We start from the raw sequence: 19,589 nt of genomic DNA on the forward strand, positions 1-19,589 counted from the left end.
TTACATTGGGAGGGGGGGGGGGGGGCGGGATATGCAAGTAGACACAGGAAAGGAACTGAACCCAGGTGTTAACATTTTCACTACATTTGGGGGAGAAGAGCAAGATCTTCAGTGTTGGTCAAAACACTGCAATTTGTCCTATAGGTGAAGCATAAATTGCAGGTTGCAGATGGAGGCCCCAATGAGATTACTTGGACATTTATACTATTGGGAGGGCTGCATGAGAACTTGAAGCTTGGCCTCTTCTGCTAAATGTCCGGTACTGGCTCTGTAGAAGATCAGAATTAGAGGCTTTGAAACTAAAAGGGGGAGGGGGAGACAAACTGCCCTGTTGTTTGTAGGGGAAGGCTACATTCATCTCCTTGTTCTGAGGTGGGAGGGGTATAGGGGAGGTGAAGGTGGGTTTCTCCTGAGCCCTTGTGGGTAAGAAAGATTCAAAACAGTCTGGTGTATTATGTACCCTTCCAGACATAAGCTAGTCTAGTCTATCCTCCTCCTCCCAAGCAAGACCTAAGAGCAGTACAGAATTCCCAGGGCTTTCAATGACAGCTCATACACCCCTTAATATAAAACAGGCATGGTTTTGGGGCGCCTGGGTGGCGCAGTCGGTTAAGCGTCCGACTTCAGCCAGGTCACGATCTCACGGTCCGTGAGTTCGAGCCCCGCGTCAGGCTCTGGGCTGATGGCTCAGAGCCTGGAGCCTGTTTCCGATTCTGTGTCTCCCTCTCTCTCTGTCCCTCCCCCGTTCATGCTCTGTCTCTCTCTGTCCCAAAAATAAATAAACGAAAAAAAAAAAAAATTTAAAACAGGCATGGTTTCAAAAATGCTTTGCATGTGTTTGTTTATTCCCCACAACAAGCCTGTGAGGCAGGTGCCATTAGGTAGGAGATGATTGCCTTTTAGGCTCTGTAACAAGTAGGATCTTGGAGCACTGGAGAGAAATGGAAAGGAATAAATCCTGTATTTTAAGGTGGGAATTCTGGATCTTCGACTTTTGACTAAATTTTTCTGAGCTTTGTTATCTTCACTGAAGAGCTCTATTACAATCCTTGTATCAAAAATATCGTACCCAGGCACCTGGGGTGGCTCATTTGGTTAAGCATCCAACTCTAGATCTCAGCTCATGTCTTGATCTCAGGATCGTGAGTTCTAGCCCAATGTTGGGCTCCACACTGGGCATGAAGCCTGTTTAAACAAAAATATTGTACCCAAAATAAAATATCTGGCCTTGCCAAAGCCAAAGGAGTTCTAGAGCCAAGTACCACTTATAAATAGGGATCTCAGAGGAGGGAGGATATCAAGGGCCAGGGGATGCAGGTGGTGAGATGCTGGGGCTGAGCCAGCCTCGGGCTCTGCTGGGATTCTGGGGCTTCTTGGGTGGGAGTGTGGTAAAAGGAAGCTCAGGTGATGCAGAGCTAGGATCCTCTGAGGGCTGGGCCAAGCCCAACAAAGCTAAGCGTTGGGCAGGTGGAGTAGAAAAGTAAGCCTTCTGTTCTTCTGAGTAACGCTCCTGTGGTGTTACAGCATCCCGGTATGTCCAGTCACGCCAGTGGAAATTAAAGCCTTCAAGCAGGGTGATTCGGGCAGCTCTTGTAGGTACACAGTCCAGGGGCTTTGTGGGTGGCAGATCTGGCACCTCTACTCCTGGCAGCAGCATTACTCCTCGGATGGCAAACCAGCCTCCGTATCGGGGATGTATGCACACACCTGATATGTGCTGAGGAGATGGTAAAGCAAGGTCATGGAGTAAGTCCAACTATCATCACTGCAAGCTAGGCTTGTTCATTTATTTTCAAGGAACACTGATTCCACATTTGAACCTCTCCTTTGGCTGGGTTCCCCTATTTCCTTTCATGGACAACCCTTTTCATGAGCTCACTTTGGCCATGAGGAACCTAGAAGGAAGGGTTTATTAAGCTGAGTCTCTGTCAACTTCCCAGTCTTACTGTTGGGTTTCCTGATTACTGCTCTACCCCTCCATCATGTAACAAGATTTTAACAGACTAAGTTCTCTGACCTGATGTGTTCCCAGGCCGACTCCAGAAAGCATGTGGGGTTGGGGTCCTGACTAGGGCACACCTTTCCCTTGGATTGTGTCTACCAAATCATTTACCCAGGGTAGGTGGAAGAATGTGAATTGGTATCTTGAGGAGCCTTCACCATTTTCTCCCAGTCCCTACTCATTCACACTTGCCCTCTGACCTGGGTCCCCCAGGGGTCAGCCTCCACATCCTTCCGTTGGTAGTAGTAAGCAGCCCCTGCCACATGGGCTGCAGTCTGGGCCAGAATCTTGGGGCGCCGATTGGGGTGTACCTCGTAGTCAGCGATGACTTCCATTTGCAACTCTGGGAGGTTCTGGGATAGAGATGGAAGCTCATTTCAACATGAGAGGAATCATGACTTTGTCCTAGAGAGCTCTAGTTGTGTTAACTTGGTCCTGTCCTCAGAAGTTGTTTAAAGGGAAAACATGACCTTAAACTTGGGGGAGCTCCACTGTGAAGAAAATGATACTCTGTCCAGGAAGGCCCATATTTGAAGGGAAATAACAAGGTCTTGCTCACAAATGCCTATTACAAGGGTTGACTTGGCTCTGCCCTTCCAAGTCTCAGTGTGGAGGAAGACATGGCCCAGCTCTGGGGAGACCCGATGTATGTATATATATATATATGTGTGTGTGCATGTGTCTGGTGGTGGTGGGGATATTGTTCTACCCTCAAAAGGCCCCAAAGACATACAAAATATCCAGGTCTAGGGCAAGGACAGGTGAAAGATGCTTAGGGGATGCTAGGCTTATTCCTATTTCACTTGGAGGCTAAGGGAAGTCTGGTTTGAAGTTCATGTAATTGCCCATCTGAGATAGGGTAAGTGAGATTGATTATAGACCTGGGGGGCTGCTAGAAGAAGGTGGCTGAAACTGGGCTAAGGCAGAATGGGGAGAGCTCACAATGTCAAAGATGCTCTAGCATAGCCCATCTGAAAGTGGCTCATAGCCGTAAGTAGGTCTAGATCCTGCACTGAGCTTAGAGTAGCTGAAAGCAGCTATGGGTTTGAAACCTGGGGGAATATATGAACCTTGCTCACCTTTCTAACACGGCCCAAGTGGTAGGCTACACACTGGTCCACAGGGTCAGTCAGTGGTTGGAGATGGCAACTCTGCAGGAAGGGTTTGAGGGCCCGGTCAAACATGGCAGGTGTGCTGAGTACCAGGAAGGCCAGGGTAGGTCCTGGCAGGGGTAGGTGGAAGGCTGGAGGCAGGAGTGCATTATACCATGCCACCTAGAACAGAGAGAAAATTCAGGCTACACAGGAGGGCCAATTTAGGCCTTTGTCACGTCCATACCTTGGCCCGGCATTCAAGGCCTCATACATCTTGGGCTGTCTCCATCTCATTCATTCAGTGAATGGATTTCTACTGATGCTGCATGATGTATATTTATGGGGGACTCCTCCATAGGGGAATCTGACAGGGAGTTTGGGATAAAGAGGCAGAGAATTCATGACTAAGAACCAAAAGAAACTACTGTGATTAGTGCAATGACAGGGCCTGATGAGGATCCTGTGAAACTAGAAAAGGCTTCTTGGAAGCTGTTTTTGAACGGTAGGAAGGAAACTGACAAGATGATGTAGGGAGAGAAAATCTGGTGTTTTATTCTAAATAGAGGGCACAGCATTAACAAAGACATGCAAAAATGACATATTTGGAAAACAGCAAATTGTCTAGTTTGATAGAAGTGAAGGGTCTGTAAAGGGGAGCAGGAGAGAAGGGTGGAAAGATCAGTAGGCGTGAAATTATGACTGGCCTAGATACTAATTTAAGGAATATAGGTCTAATTTGGTGACAATGGGGGGGGGCTAGCCATTTAAGATTTAAGGAGGAAATGTACATGATCGGCTTTGGAAAGATCTGGCTGCAGTGTAAGGACAGGTTGAATGCAAAATGATAGCAAGCAGATTATTGCAGTAATCCAAACACAGAGGGGTTGGATGGAAGGGAATGGACGTGGGAGACTCAAGTGACAGATTCCTAAAGGTCTTGGTGTCTGACTGGATGTGGGGGAGGGAAAGGGTGAGAAGTAGGAGTCTAGTACAATAACTCTTACTACTCACCCAGTTCTACCTGACCCACCAAACATTCTCACTCTCTCCATACCTGCCATCCACCACTACCTCCACACCTTTACTTAAGCTGTTCCTGATATTTGGGATGTACATAATACTCTTTCCTTCTTTTCATATATAGCTCAACTCTATATTTTTTTCTGGGAAGTCCTTCTCAAGCTAGACCCAACATACTTTCACTATATTCTTTCCTAGCACTGCTGTGTGCCACTCAGTGGAAGGGGTGGGAGTGAGTTGTCTCTTAAGCATCAGGCAAAGGGCTCAACCTGAGTTGATTTAGCTTTGTGTCCAAGCACACAGCTCAGTACAAAGGGCACTGGATAAGGGGGAAGGATCTGTGTAAACAAGGGAACCTTTCCAAGGGTAGGTAGTGGTGCCAGACTTCTGTGACAGGCGAGTGCACAGTTTCTGTATCCAGCCCAGCGCTGGTGATTGGCAACATCATGAATTAGCCCTCTGTTGGTAGATGGAACAAACCAGCCAATTGTTTGCTTGTTCAACAACAGGAATGCCCTTCCCCCCTCAAATAACCTAAATCTTAGCTACACAAACCTACAAGGCCTTGCTCTATCCTAACTCTTTAAGGAAGCTTTTTTTTTTTTTTTTTTTTTTAAATGTTTACTTTTTGGGGAGAGAGACAGAGCAAGTGAGCGAGCGAGCTGGGGAAGGTCAGAGAGAGAGAGGGAGACGCAGAATCCGAAGCAGGCTCCAGGCTCTGAGCTGTCAGCACAGAGCCCAAGGCGGGGCTCGAACTTAGAAACCGACGCTTAACCGACTGAGTCACCCAGGCGCCCCTTCTGAAGGATGCTTCTCAAATGACTCTGACCCCACTGGTCACTTTCTTCCTGTAAATTATGGAGGTGGTAGAGCCACAAGATTACTGGCTTATGTGGTGTCTCCCATTCATCAATATGGCCTTATATGGGATTTCAAGGACAAACATGCGGCCGTTTCTCTACCTCTTTAACAAAGTCCCCATTGACACCATGTTCCCGTACGTCAGATGGACATGGGGCCAGAGGAGCTCGGGAAAGATCAGAAGGCTCTCGAGCTTCACGCCAATAGCACCGAGGCCAATCATACACCTCGCTCCAGCACCGCAGAGGGATAAACCAACCTGGAAGGGGTAAACCTCGAAGCCAAAAGGGCACAATGTGTCCTCGATCTTCTGCTTCAGTTCTGCGACTTGCAGCTCCATAGTGCACGCAACGCGCAGACCTTGCTGGGGAATGGAGTCTCAAGGATAACCTGGGCCGTTAAGTTTCAAGGTAGCTTGGACTCCATTTCCCAAGAACCACTGGGATCAGCAGCGGGGTAGCGTTGGCTCTATGCAATGCATCTTGGGATATGTAGTGCACTTGGTCCTTGGGTTCAACAGCTACAGAATCAGAAAGTCTCGGTTTCCCGGCAAGCTTCACGGTGGCAGTGTCAATGCTCGTGCCGCTACCAGGGAAACGTAGTTCTACAGCCTCCATCGCCGGTTGTTTCCGCGAGAGACAAACTCAGTTTCCCACGTGGCGCTGCGGCAGCCAGTCCGAGGTCGGGCTTTCCCGGCCTACAGGAGGGTTTGAACTGGGCAGTAGTCGCTGGCACAGGTTCGGAGTGATGGTACCTGTGTCTTGGGTCTGGGAAGGTTTCGACCAAGATTCGGCACTCTCAATTCCCACCTGATAATTGAGTATCAAAGCATCCCGCTTTCCCCCTAGAGCCCCCAAGCGCTGCCCTCCTGACCAGTCCCAGTTTGGCTTGATAACTGCATCCCTCCCTACCTTTAGTATTACATCCCCACTCCCCACTTTCGATCTGAAGTGTGGCCTTACTGGGCTGTGTCTCTGGTGTTCCGGGCTGGAAGAGCAAAGGCACAAGACGTCAGGGAGCCTTGCGGAAGGTTATGAGTAGGAGCCTGAGCTGGTCTGAGCACCTCGACGTGCTTCTCAATGCTACCGATGGAAATGTGGCCAGGATTAAGGTGAGGGGGCACCTGAGGGCCCCCGTTGGAGGTTTGGGTTTAGGGACACTCAGAGCCTATTGGCCTGTGAACTTTTTTTTTGTAGCAGTGGCTGTATCCTCTTGGAGTCTCCACAGCGGGTGAGTATTGTCCCTTTTCTGCCCCCGTTCTTTTCTTTTTCCAGGATCTGCTTTTTTTCCAGTGCCTGTATCATCCACTATTCCAAATTCCAACTGTTTTCTTTCCTGAACAAACATCTGTTTTCTCCCCAAAGTTAGGCCTTACAATCATCCCTTGCTTATTCCCTCAGCAGGAGATTTGGCTGGGACCTGGATTTCCCCTCATCACTTGCCTCCTCAGTCTGAAGTCCATGCTCAACAGCCTTGGGCTCTAGAGACTCCCTTTGTCCCAGAGAGGCTGAGTTGGGGTAAGGCCCATGGTGCATCTTCTCTCTGGGATGAAGTTATTATTCTCCAATCCCAGCTTCAATCCCAGGCTCAGGTAAAGTGTGGAATCCTAGGTGTGTATGTGTTTGTGTTTGTGTGAGATGCCCCTTGCACAGTAGCTCAAGTGGCTTTTCTTGCCTGGGTAGGTGACTGAGACACTAAGACAGGCTGTGCAGGGGCTGCTGGAAGAGCAAAAGCAGCAGAAGTATAAGATCTGTACCCTGGAAGGTATATGGCCAGTTATTTTTTTCCTGCACACAGCTCATTATGTATGCACACAGTTTTGTTACATATCTCCTGTGTGTGCACTTGTGTCTTGATTTGCAAGTGGAATCTGTAGGCTCATGTGTAAAAGTCTCAGAAGGACTGATCCTCAGTTTGTCCCACTACAGCATCACTAAGGTTGCTGCAGGGGAGCCCAGAGCAGAGGGTCCTTCTCCTGGATCAACTCCTGGAGGGGCTGAGAAGGGAACTGCAGGGTCTTCGAAGCCAGGTGCAGGAACAGGCCCAAGCCCAAATACAAACAGGACCACAAAAACGTAGTGCTACGGGTTGCCTTCACCAAGAGCTGCAGAATGAGTAAGTGACGGGCAAGACCTCTCCTTCTTTGGGCCTCTGAACTCTTGGCACTCTGGTAGTGTCCTCAGGGCTTGTTGATTGGCTTTCGAATGACACTGCTGTCATCTGTGCAGATGTCAACTCCTGTGGGAGGAATCAGAGATTCTTCAGGAGGAGCTGAAATTGCTGCAGGACCAGCTGAGTGAGTAAAAGATTGAGGGTGGGTATGAGTTCACCTGTCCCCTTTTCTGGAAAGCCTTTTTGCTGTCCCAGTAAGTGGCCATAGCTCTGATTTCTTGAGCTGCTCAGAAGTCTGGCCAAGTGTTTTGTCTTGCCTCCATGGTGTGAGTCTAGTTTCCCCAGTCAGTTTGGAATGCTAGACCAGAATGCTTCTGTCTCAGTTTTCAGCACCAGGCTGGGTACAAGGCTGGGAGGAGAAAAGAAAGAAGTTGGAGAACAGCTCTCTTACATTTTTCTCTCATTGAAGGCCAGCACCAGGAGCTGCTGCTGAAACAGATGGCTGAAGGGGGGCAAGCTCAGGCCCACAGCTGGAAGGTAGGACCAGGATCAGACCTATTTCTTCATATCTCCCTATGAAGGCTCCTTCCTTTCTGTCTTTTCTGTTGTGCAGGCAGGCCAGCATACCCTTTCCCACCCCTATCTCTTTCTCTGTTCCCTGTGCTGACTCTACCTCCCTCCAAAGCTTTTCTTCCCAAGCCCTCTTCTCCAGGTTGAGAGACTGTCATTGCCCACATGAGGGTTCCATGTGCGCTGAAGATGCCAATGGTGGGGAGGGGGATTCCTCCTGGAGAGGGAGAGGAATGTACCTACCTGGTCCTACCTGGGCCCATGGTCTGGCAGATGTTGGAGCAGCTGCAAAGTGGCAGGGAGGTCAAGGGTCACACCCTGGAGGCTGCCAGGACAGAGGTCCAGGATGCCCGGCAGGAGCACAACCTCCTCAGGTCAGGGGGTGTGGATGCTTGTGGCAGTGGAAGGGATATGTCTCAGAGGCCAAGCATTGGGGACCAAAGTTCAGCTATCCTAGATTTGACATGGGCTGGTAGGGGTGGTTTGGTATCTGGGTTACAGCCTGTAAAGGCAGTACTGGGCATTCTTTACTTGATACAGGGTCACTGAGGTATCTTTATATGTTTGAAGGATAAAGGGAGAGGAGACCGGGGTCCTGGCCTCATGAAGGAGAACAGTTCTATGGTGGAAGGGTCCTCTTGACCCACTGTCTCCATCTCTGCTTCTGATTCTGTTCCCCTTTCCAGGACCTCCATTCACATCCTCCAATCTAAGTTGTCCCTGGCTGCCACCTTCACCATGTCTCTTTCTTCATCTACCTCTGAAGTCAGTCTTCCAGACAGCAACAGTAGCTGGGAAACTAGGTGGGAGTAAGGGCAGGGATCCCAGGTCTGGGGGAGGGTGAATCTGAATGGTGCGTGTGTGTCAGCTGCCTCATTATTTGACACTGGGTAGAATGGAGTCTCTGCCTCTTTTTTAGTGAATCCATCATTCTGTCGTTACTTATCCCAGGTCAGGCTTGTATGTTCCTCCCCATCAGACAGGCCTAGGGCCTAGTTCTGTGTGTATCATAGTGCTTGCTGATGGTTTGTTTTCTTTTCCCTTTTTATCCCCTTAGATCTCCAGAAGAGCACACTTTCTAACCTGGAGCCCAGCAGCTTTCAGCTTTAGGCCCAGAGCCTTGAGCAGGAGAACATATTCTTTAAGGGCCCCACAATGTTCCTGAGTGACCTATAAGAACTTCTAAGAGTAGCTTTGCTCACCTTCCCCTTCAAGGCCCTGTTTCTGGGCCCCATGTCCCTCCTTTCTTGATCTAGCTGGTATCTGCCCTCTTACTGAGGCTTGTCACTGCCTGCCCACCAGGCAATAATTACAATAAATGTTTTAACTCTTCCTGATGTCTTCTGTGAATCAGCACCCACATGGGATAGACTCAACTGTACCCTTCCTCCTGTTACTGGACTGCTTTCTGCCATCCCTCTCTCTGAAGTCCAAGTTCATAGATACTCATAGCTGAGTGCAAGCCCTCTGCTCAGTGGAATTTGGAAGGAGATGGGAGTTCCCATTCTGGTAGGTAGAATAAGGTAGGCCAGTATTGCTGTGGGGATGCAGAGGAGGGCAAGACATTTATATAGGCCCTGGACCTGAGCAATAGGAGGCTTCCTCTCCTCACCTCCAGCTCCTACCTCTTAAGGCTTACTCTAGTCCCTCCACATTTCCTCATCCTCAGTAGCCCAGCCCTGCTTGCATTTCTGCAACAGTCTCCTGGTCTCCTTTCTTTCAGTCTCTGCCTCTAATCCAGTGGCTTTAAAATTTTTTGACGTGACCTCCAGTAAGAAATATAGTTTACATTGTGGCCTAGTAAATATACATGTATATATTTATTAGATGAAACAAATTTCATGATTTAATATTAATCGAATCATTAGGGGTGATGTACTCTATATTTCTTGTTATATTTAAAAAAATGCCTTGTGGTTATTAGTTCTAATCCTTCCATCACAAGCTTGCTCTCTGGAAAGTACATCTTTCTATGTAGGCTAAGGGCAGCTTTACTTGCTTCTTACTTGGATTTTGTATTCTAGAGCATGCAGTCCAAGATTTCCTTAGAAGCAGCAGCATCCCACTAAGGACTCATGAGGTCTCTTCCACCGCTAAATATAGACAAAAGGTAATGCCATTCATCCACCCAGTTGATATTTATTGAGGATAATACATACCAGCCCTGGTATGTATTTGCCCTGAGTTAAGATGTGCAGTGGGCTTATAAAGTTCCCAGCTCTTAGCTCCATCTAGCTGGGAAGAGGAGACAATTCTGAAATAAAAGCATAATAAAAGGCTGAGATCAGTAGGGCAGGTTATACGATGCATTCAAGGCCCTGGCCTAACTAGGAGACAGATAATGAAGAGTGGGCCTTTGACACCCAAATAACTATAAGGCAATCCTTGGTTCTTTCCCCTCACTATAAAGGAAATTTCTGACAGTGGAATGGTAGAGATCAGACTTGGGTCAAACAGAACTTGTTCAAAAACCTAAAAACTTGCCATCAAGGCTCATCTTCCCACTGAGGGTATAAGTAACCCCTCTCTTTTACATCTTTCACTGGGCATGTGATACATATGGTATGATGGCATTATTCAATTATACTTGCTACCAGTGCTGTACCTATTTATCAAATACTTTGCATCAGGCTTTGTGGGAGACAGGTTTAAAAGGTGCCAGGGCTCTGGGGCGCCTGGGTGGCGCAGTCGGTTGGGCGTCCGACTTCAGCTCAGGTCACGATCTCGCGGTCCGTGGGTTCGAGCCCCGCGTCGGGCTCTGGGCTGATGGCTCAGAGCCTGGAGCCTGCTTCCGATTCTGTGTCTCCCTCTCTCTCTGCCCCTCCCCCGTTCATGCTCTGTCTCAAAAATAAATAAACGTTAAAAAAAAAAAAAAAAAGAAATTAAAAAAAAAAAAAAAAAAGGTGCCAGGGCTCTAACAACAGAAAAATTAAATAGCAGTGGGGAACAATGGTATTTGAACTGTCACCAGGTGGCAGCACATCATGTGTTGCCAAAAGAATGATACAGAAAAGGCTTTGAGCCAAGGGTACAGGGCTGGGTGGTTTCTTTTCTCCTTTTGGAGATACTGTGAGCTACCTATTAATCTAACTAAACCAGTGTCCTGTTGAGACTACTCTGCTCGAGAACCTTTGACAACTCTCACAGCATAAAAAAGGACAAATTTGGCATTTAAGCTCAATCCACATTTAACTTCCATTCTTATCTCCTATCACACATCTTTTTAAAACTTTTTATTTAACTGTAGTTGAGACACAATGTTACATTAGTTTCAGATGTACAACATAGTGATTGGACAAATTTATACATTATGGTATGGTCACAAGTATAGCTATCATCTGTCACCATACAATACTATTAGAATACCTTTGACTATATTCCTTGTGCTGTGCCTTTTATTCTCGTGACTTATTCATTCTAAAACTGAAAGCCTCTATCTCCCACTCCCCTTCACCCATTTTGTTCCCTGTCCTTTCCAGCAACCATCAGTTTGTTCTCTGTACTTATAGGTCTGGTTCTGTTTTTTGTTTGTTTATTCATTTGTTGTTTTTTAGATTCCACATATGAGTGAAATCATACACTCATCTTTCTTAAATTTTATTGCCACTAGGAATGTACACCACCTATACTCCAACTATTCAAATCCCACTTATCTGTCAAGACTCTTCCAGTAGGAGGCAAGTCTAAAGATGTCTGAAAGGAGGTCTCTAATCCAAGGAAATATTGGTGCAGGAAGGCCCATACTCTGGTGTTTCTTTGCCTGCTCTAGCCCTGGAAACTCTGTTCCAATCTGCTCAGGCGTGAGATTATGAGCACCTGAAGTCCAGGCATATGGAAAGCATGAGGAAGGAAATATGTGCATGGTGAACAGTTGAATAGAATTCTTATTCCCTACCCAGCTCTTTCAAAATCTTCAGTTTTCAAGCCAGCTCAAGCGTTCTCTCTTCCAAGAAGGCTTCACCGAATCAATTCTTAGTCTAGATTAATTGTTGCTTCAGCGTTTGAACCCAACTCATTGCTTTTACTATCCCAAGTAGCTAATAATAATAGTTTATGTATCAATTTCTCCCCTACAGTATACCGAGATCCTGCAGGACTCTACGTTCAAATGGCTTTTTCTTATTCAGAGAGTCCTTACTCAGCTATTCCTTCACCAACTGCAAAGCCGCGCCAGTCGAACCCATTTTCTGTTAGTTTTATTAATTACCAATCGTTTATATGTTTGGCATTTTAATTGTTCCCTCTCGTATTTACTGTCCCGCCCTCTGGAGGGTCCAGGGACTTGAGTTTCCCCCAGGTGTATTCCCTCCTCCTTGATTCCGCCTTTCCAGCACACTGCCTCTTCTGTTTTTAACCTCCTCTTACTTTCTATTGGTTCTCTTCGTCCTCCGGAGTTGGCGCCTAGGGCTGTTGATTGGCTTTCCCGGACGCCTATTGAGTCCACCCTCATACCACGTGGCATTCCTAACGCTAATTGGGCAATTCCACTAGCTGGTTTATCAAGGATCGACGATTGATTGGCTGCTGGGAGGCTTGAGAAGAGGGGCGTGGCCGCCGAGGCCCCGCCCCCAGTCCTCCAGCCTACTTGGGCAGGCGTTTCAGTGGCTCGCGGTCGCGGAGCTCAAGCGGAGCTTTCAGCTGCCCTTTCTGGCTCGCCGTTGGGATCATTCTCCTGGCCCCGTCAAGCAGACGGGGGGAACGGTCCCGACTGCGGGGCCATGGCAGTAGCCTCCTTGTCCTTCGCCGCCGTTAGCTCCGCCGAGTCTCCGGCTTCTGCGCGAGGGACCCCCACCGCCTCCGCAGGCTGAGAGCCTCTGCCGCCTCCAAGCTGTGAGGGCTACTATGCTCCCACTTTGCTGCTGCCTCCGCCTCCCACCCGCGCAGGCACCCCTCTGGCTGCTCAGTCCCGCCTCAGGTAACGCCGAGAGAGCGCATAGGGCACAAATCCGGGGCACCCCGGCCCGCGCGCGCGGCTGCTACACCGCCGCGGTTCCGGAGCATTGGCGCTCGGGTCTCTCAACACCGACAGGACCCCTTCGCTTCCCAAGGTCTTCCTCTGAGCGGCTGGGGACACTTCTCGCCCCTTCCCCTTCCCTTTTCACTTCCCTCAGGGTCGCGGGACAACCCCTTCCCCGACCCCCGCCTTCTTGCCTCAGAGGCCAGGAACCCATTAGAAGTTCCTTCGTATCGGGGACCTGGTCCTTGACTCAGGAACTTTTCTCATTTCACAGACTCAAGAATCCTTCATTTTCTCGGAGAACTCCTGTTTCAGAGACCTCCAACTCCACACTGAGAGCTTCCCTCGTCTCTGTAATCCCTCCTCCCTCAGAGATCTGGTCTCCGTCACTTTACTTCCCTCAACACTTCCCTCAAATACTCTTCTCTGGAAACTTTCCATTTTTAAACTCGAAAATACTCCGTCCCCCACCTCAGACACTACTGTCTCCTTCTTTTCTCCTGTCATCCCTCGTTCTCCCTTCTCTGCCTTTTATCTTTCACTTGGAAGACTCTGGACTAAGCCAGTATTTAGATTTAGCTAGAAATGAAACCCATGGTTTTGTTTGTTTTGTTTTTGTTTTTGAAAACCATGTTTGTCTGATCTAAAACCTTTCCGTTTATAACTCTGAGAAAACCTTGCTGAAGAATTTGGACTTTGTTTTGTAGGTATGGGGGGCCATTGAAAGTTTTCTAGGCAGGAATTTGGTATGATTGATTATCTCTGGTGAAAATGTGGAGGAAGAAATGAAAGTGAAGACAGTGTGGAGGTAGATAAAACAAACCTAGGTAGGCAGGAAACCAGTGTGCTACTCTAGGTCGGAGGGGATGAACTGGGATAGTGGTAGGAAAATGAAGACAATGACATGCAGTTCCAGGAGGTTTCAATTCCATGATGTTTCCAGAGTTGAGAGGGAAGTTTCTGACTTCATTGGTGGGATGTGTTGGTCGTGTTAATTGTAATAGGGATGGAACATAAGCAATTTTGAGGGAAGATAATGTTCCCTTTGGACATGCTTAATTTGAGGTGTTTTTCAGATAATACTGTGGGGTCTGAAAATTGGGAGAAAGGTTGGAACTGAATACATAAATTTGAGGGTCAACAGAGAATATAACAGGGATATTTGAAGACTTGATATGGGATGGTAACACTGAAAGAATAGAAGAAAAGGGCTGTGGACCAGAAGGAACATCATTATTTGAAGGGCAATAGACACGAAGATAGGTTAAAGGAATGGGATAAGAACTGGAACAGAATGGCATTATAATAGAAACCAAAGGAAGAAGAGTTTCAGGATGGGAGGGGATGACCATCACTGTCAGGTGCTGCAGAAGTCAAGCAGAATGAGGATTAGAGAGAAACCACTGAATTTAGCAATTAGGAGATCTCTTGTTTCCTCTGAAAGACGCTTCAGATAGTGCAGTGGTGGCAATGATAGCAGTAGTCAGATCATAATGGATTGAGGAATAAATGGGAGGCAGTGAGTAAAATTACTCTTTCAACAAGTGTGGTTGTGAAAGAGATGATAGTAGTGAAACATCTTTATTGAGATGAGAATATACTGAAGGGTGCCTGGCTGTCTCAGTTGCTGGAGCATGCGACTCTTGATCTTGGGGTGGTGAGATCGAGCCCCACGTTGGGTGTAGAAATTGCTTAGAGATAAAATCTTTTTAGAAGAAAGAGAGAATATATTCTGCCAGATGCCATAAAGATGCTTTATAGATCACAACAGCCTTGTGGTTTAGGTATCAGTATCCTTCTTTTACAATTGGGAAGACTATAGGCAAGAATTTGAACAAAATCTATCTATCTCTGAAACCTGTGTTCTTTCCACTATGGCACATGGGTGTTTTTCTTTTTAGCATGAGTGAAAGAATTTTGTAGATTGAGTGGAAAATTTACCTAAGAAATCAGTTGGGTTTTATTCCTTGACAATAATACAAGTCAAGATGGATAATGATGTGGTAGAAGGAAAAGGTGAGCGAGTTTGACAGATGGCCTTCTTTTTTTTTTTTTTTTAGTTTTTTTAACATTTATTTTTGAGAGAGAGATACAGAGAATGAGTGGGGGAGGGGCAGAGAGAGAGAAGGAGACACAGAATCTGAAGCAGGCTGCAGGCTCTGAGCAAGCTGTCAGCACAGAGCCCGATGCGGGGCTCGAACCCACAAACTGTGAGATCATGACCTGAGCTGAAGTCGGATGCTCAACCTACTGAGCCACCCAGGCACTCCAGGTGGCCTTATTTTCTTGATGAGATTAGTTATCTGTAGAGAAGTCAATTATTTCTGGAGACTGAAGGAACTATGGTAAATATTAGGGCCATGGAAATCTTCAATAGGAAATGAAAGAAGAATAGATTAAGGATAAAAAAAAAAAAAAACAAAACATTGCTGATCACATTGAGGGCCCAGTAAAAGTTAGAAATAATGTATTTGTAATAGGGCCTAGTAGCATGGATTTTATACTTCTCCAGAAGCCTAAGAGCAGGAGAGCAAAAAAGATGGTTGAGTTGATCTAGAATTGGAATATACAAAAAAGAAAGATAAAATGGAGAGTAACTTTATACTGCTAGTAATAGTGTGGGAGATATGATGGAATCTGAGAGTCCAAGTTAGGATTATAAGTAAAAGCTTGAAGAATAAGCAGACAATGAGAAATATAGTTGAAGATCAGGTTCTTTAAGAAATACAGAATGGGAAAGCTGAGAGTTCAATATTTCAAGGTTAAACAAACAAACAAACAAACAAACAAACAAACAAAACAACCAGGGTGTAACTGTCATAGTGCTGTTGAAGCCAGTGGAAGTATAGGCTTTGAAGTAGTGGGAGGTTATGGGGCTGTGAAGTATGTTGGACATGTCATTAGTATGGATGTCATAGTTGCCCGGGATGATAGCAGGGAATGGAACACAGGAGATGTTGGGGTCTGTAGGTGGGGCTGGTCAGAACTGAGAGACTGAGGATCGAGTTGGAGGTTCTTGGTTACTTGTTAGAAGTAGTACTAGGTGATACAGATGTTTGTGAATTACTGTTGAGATCCTTGATACTTACTGCCCTGGTTATTTGATGTATTCTCTTATACCGATATGTATTTGGGATGGTCTCAAACACAAATCCTTTGAGATTTAGCATATGGTGAGCCTGTTTAATTCTGTTTAAAAGTGTATGTATGGGGGCACCTGGGTGGCTCAGTTGGTTGAGCGTTTGACTTTGGCAAAGGTCATGATCTCACGGTTCATGTGTTCAAGCCCCGTGTCGGGCTTGCTGCTGTGACCACAGAACCTGCTTTGAATCCACTGTCCTCTCTCTGCCCCTACCCCGGTCATGCTTGCTCTCTCAAAAATGCATAAACATTAAAAAAAATAAGAATAAAAGTATTGGCAGGCTAGGCTAGGGACTCTCCACCCCAGGATCCCCAATAACATTTTGTGCTTATGTTATTTGTAAAAAGAAAATTACATATTTACATGTACTCATTCCTTGGCTTACTTATAGTAGAAAGCTGACTTGCTTTAATGTTTTTTCCCCCTATGTGAAAGTGTTTATAGATATATTCTTAGTGCCGTACCCTTCATTGTTCTGCAAAATGAATGTTGTGTTGGAATTTGAAACCTGTGATAAGGGCTTTTATAAGAATTTCATCTCCTTCCAGTAAATGAAGCCCAATTATTACAATGTATAGTGTGGGTGATGGTGAATGTTTTGGACCAACAATGGGTATTATACTATTTTCCAAGTCATCATACAGAGATTAATTACTTCAGCGTGGTGTCACTAGTATTATTTTTGCTGAGCACTCAAGAGTAGGTGGTTATTTCAGAGAAAAGCCTACTTGTGATAATTTTTTTTCTTTTTTTAATTTAATTTAATTTTTAAATTTATATCCAAATTAGTTAGCAGACAGTGCAACAATGATTTCAGGAGTAGATTCCTTAATGCCCCTTACCCATTTAGCCCATCCCCCCTCCCACAACCCCTCCAGTAACCCTCTGTTTGTTCTTCATATTTAAGAGTCTCTTATGTTTTGTCCCCCTCCCTGTTTTTATATTATTTTTGTTTCCCTTCCCTTGTGTTCATCTATTCTGTGTCTTAAAGTCCTCATATGAGTGAAGTCATATGATATTTGTCTTTCTCTGACTAATTTTGCTTAGCATAATACCCTCTAGTTCCATCCACATAGTTGCAAATGGCAAGATTTCATTCTTTTTGTTTGCCGAGTAATACTCCATTGTATATATATACCACATTTTCTTTATCTATTCATCCACTGATAGACATTTGGGCTCTTTCCATACTTTGGCTATTGTTGATGGTGCTGCTATAAACATTGAGGTGAGTGTGTCCCTTCGAAACAGCACACCTTTATCCCTTGGATAAATACCTAGTAGTGCAATTGCTGGGTCATAGAGTAGTTCTATTTTTAATTTTTTGAGGAACCTCCATACTGTATTCCAGAGTGGCTGCACCAGCTTGCATTCCCATTGTGGTAATTTTTTTTATAAGTAAGCTCTAGGCCCAACATGGGCTTGAACTCCTGACCCGAGATCAAGAGTCACATGCTCCACTGACTGAGCCAGGCAGGTGCCCCTTAAAAAATTTTTTTTCCCTTTTAAAATTTTTAAAAAAACTTTTTGTGATACATTTTTAAAGTTTATTTTTATTTATTGTTTGTTAAAAATTTTTTTTAATGTTTATTTTTGAGAGAGACAGACAGACTGTGAGCGGGGGAGGGGCAGAGAGAGAGGAGGCACAGAATCTGAAGCAGGCTCCAGGCTCTGAGCTGTTAGCACAGAGCCTCACATGGGGCTTGAACTCGCGAACTCTGACATCATGACCTGAGCCGAAGTCGGATGCTTAACCAACTGAGCCACCCAGGTGCCCCATATTTTTATTTATCTTGACAGAGCAATAGAGAGTAATCAGGGGGAGGGGACAAGATAGGAAGACTGAAGCCCAAGCAGGGATCAATGCAGGGCTTAAACTCATGAACCATGAGATCATGACCTGAGCTGAAATCAAGAGATGGATGCTCAACTGATTGAGCCACCCAGGCGTCCCTATTTGTGATCATTTTAAAGTCTTCCATTCCTGAAAATTTCAGAAAGGCAGTATGGTATAAGGAAAAACAATGTAATCAATCTTGTTATTATTAGCTATATGATTGTAGGCAAATTTCTTATCCTCTGTGAGATTCAGGTTTTCCAAAAAAAATTAATCTTTTGGGGCACCTGGGTGGCTCAGTCGGTTAAACTTCCAACTCTTGATTTTGGCTCAGATCATGATCTCACAGTTCGTAGGATTGAGCCCAGCATGGGCTCTGCACTGAGCACGGAGCCTGCTTGGGATTCTCTCTCTCTGCCCTTTCCCTGCTCTCTCTCTTAAAATAAACAAACATTTAAAAAATTAATCTATGGGGGCGCCTGGGTGGCTCTGTCGGTTGGGTGTCCGACTTCGGCTCAGGTCATGATCTCGCAGTCCATGGGTTCGAGCCCCGCGTCGGGCTCTGTGCTGACAGCTCGGAGCCTGGAGCCTGTTTTGGATTCTGTGTCTCCCCCTCTTTCTGACCTTCCGCCATTCATGCTCTGTCTCTCTCTGTCTCAAAAATGAATAAACGTTAAAAAAAAATAAAAAAATTAATCTATGAAGACATAATACATTCCATGATTAAATAAATGTTTGCATATTTATATATTTAATATAAACAGTGAAAGTCTCACTCCTATGCCTGTCCCCCATGCACCCAGTTCCATGCCTCCTCCCAACTACTTTTACTAGTTTGTTTAACTAGGCTCCATGCCTAATATGGGGCTTGAACTCAGGACCCTGAGATTAGGAGTTGCATGCTGTACTGATTGAGGCAGCTAGATGCCCCTACTAGTTTCTTTATACTCTTTTAGACTTTCTTCAGGCAAATGCATATAAATATGAATATAAAATCTTATTTTTCCCAGGTAAACAATTTTTTTTATTTATTAAAAAAAAATTTTTTTAATGTTTATTTATTTTTGGGAGAGAGAGAGAGAGAGAGAGAGCGTGAGCAGGGGAGGGCCAGAGAGAGAGGGAGACACAGAATCCAAAGCAGGCTCCAGGGTCCAAGCTGTCAGCACAGAGCCTGACATGGGGCTCAAACCCATGAACCGTGATATCATGACCTGAGCTGAAGTCGGGCACTTAACCAACTGAGCCACCCAGGCGCCCCTAAACAATTTTTTTTAATGTTTATTTTTCAGAGAGAGCAAGAGATAGAGTGAGAGTGGAGGAGGGGCAGAGAGAGAGGGAGACACAGAATCTGAAGCAGGCTCCAGGCTCTGAGCTGTCAGCACAGAGCCCAACACAGAGCCCGGACTCACTAACTGCGATATCATGACCTAAGTAGAAGTTGGATGCTTAACTGACTGAGCCACCAAGGCGCCCTCAGCTTTTTTTTTAAAGTAAGCTTTGCGTGCAACGTGGGGCTCAAACTCACAACCTTGAGATCAGGAGTCCCACACTCCACTGACTGAGCCAGCCAGGCGTCCCTATTTTTCCCATTTTTAATGTAAAAGTTAGCACATGGTTCCCCATTCATCTGTACTCCCTGCCCACCCTATACTACTTTTTCACATACTATATCTTGGAGACCTTTTTAGATCAGTATGTAAAAAGCTTCTGCTTTCTTTTCTTTTTTTTTTTTTTAAACATAAAATAAAAATTTTTTTTAAGTAATCTCTACACCTAATGTGGGGCTCGAACTGAAACACAAGATCAAGTGTCACATGTTCCACCGAGCCAGCCAGGTGCCCCTCTTTCTTTCTTTTTTCTAATTATTTTTTTTAATGTTTATTTATTTTTGACAGAGAGAGAGGTAGAGCATGAATGGGGGAGGGGCAGAGAGAGGGGGAGACACAGAATCCCAAGCAGGCTCCAGGCTCCGAGCTGTTAGCACAGAGCCCGAT

At 45.8% G+C, this 19,589-nt stretch overlaps 3 protein-coding genes across 11 annotated transcripts in view; 2 read left to right on the forward strand and 1 right to left on the reverse strand.

The window, feature by feature from the left end:
• Window positions 1–824: 824 nt before the first annotated feature.
• MMACHC (metabolism of cobalamin associated C) lies at window positions 825–5,496 on the reverse strand. 2 transcript variants are annotated; one of them, XM_060626837.2, is made up of 4 exons: window positions 5,237–5,492; window positions 3,082–3,276; window positions 2,203–2,355; window positions 825–1,717 (listed from the first exon to the last, which is right to left on the reverse strand). In XM_060626837.2, exons 1-4 carry the CDS (start codon window positions 5,315–5,317, stop codon window positions 1,298–1,300), a joined length of 849 nt encoding a protein of 282 aa, XP_060482820.1. In that variant the 5' UTR covers window positions 5,318–5,492; the 3' UTR covers window positions 825–1,297. The 2 variants fall into 2 exon arrangements, with proteins under 2 accessions (XP_060482820.1, XP_078308110.1); XM_078451984.1 differs by lacking the exon at window positions 2,203–2,355 and having other exon boundaries at window positions 5,237–5,496.
• Window positions 5,497–5,539: 43 nt separating this feature from the next.
• On the forward strand, window positions 5,540–8,991 carry CCDC163 (CCDC163 homolog). 7 transcript variants are annotated; one of them, XM_060626831.3, is made up of 10 exons: window positions 5,544–6,088; window positions 6,177–6,207; window positions 6,378–6,568; window positions 6,660–6,741; window positions 6,906–7,092; window positions 7,206–7,273; window positions 7,559–7,626; window positions 7,933–8,033; window positions 8,346–8,462; window positions 8,717–8,991. In XM_060626831.3, the coding sequence occupies exons 1-10, from the start codon at window positions 6,011–6,013 to the stop codon at window positions 8,739–8,741; spliced, it is 948 nt and encodes a 315-aa protein (XP_060482814.1). In that variant the 5' UTR covers window positions 5,544–6,010; the 3' UTR covers window positions 8,742–8,991. The 7 variants fall into 7 exon arrangements, with proteins under 7 accessions (XP_060482819.1, XP_060482818.1, XP_060482814.1 ...); XM_060626830.3 differs by having other exon boundaries at window positions 5,545–6,088; window positions 6,174–6,207; window positions 6,381–6,568; XM_060626829.3 differs by having other exon boundaries at window positions 5,548–6,088; window positions 6,174–6,207.
• A 3,241-nt stretch (window positions 8,992–12,232) lies between these two features.
• TESK2 (testis associated actin remodelling kinase 2) overlaps window positions 12,233–19,589 on the forward strand; it is a 131,824-nt gene continuing 124,467 nt past the window's right edge. The window contains exon 1 of one of the 2 annotated variants that reach the window (XM_060622346.2): window positions 12,233–12,574. The gene's annotated coding sequence lies outside the window, so the exon portion shown is untranslated. The remainder of the gene's footprint in view (window positions 12,575–19,589) is intronic. The other variant, XM_060622345.2, reaches the window with a different exon arrangement.

This window comes from Panthera onca, chromosome C1, assembly GCF_046562875.1.
Source record: "Panthera onca isolate mPanOnc1 chromosome C1, mPanOnc1 haplotype 2, whole genome shotgun sequence".
Taxonomy (NCBI): domain Eukaryota; kingdom Metazoa; phylum Chordata; class Mammalia; order Carnivora; family Felidae; genus Panthera; species Panthera onca.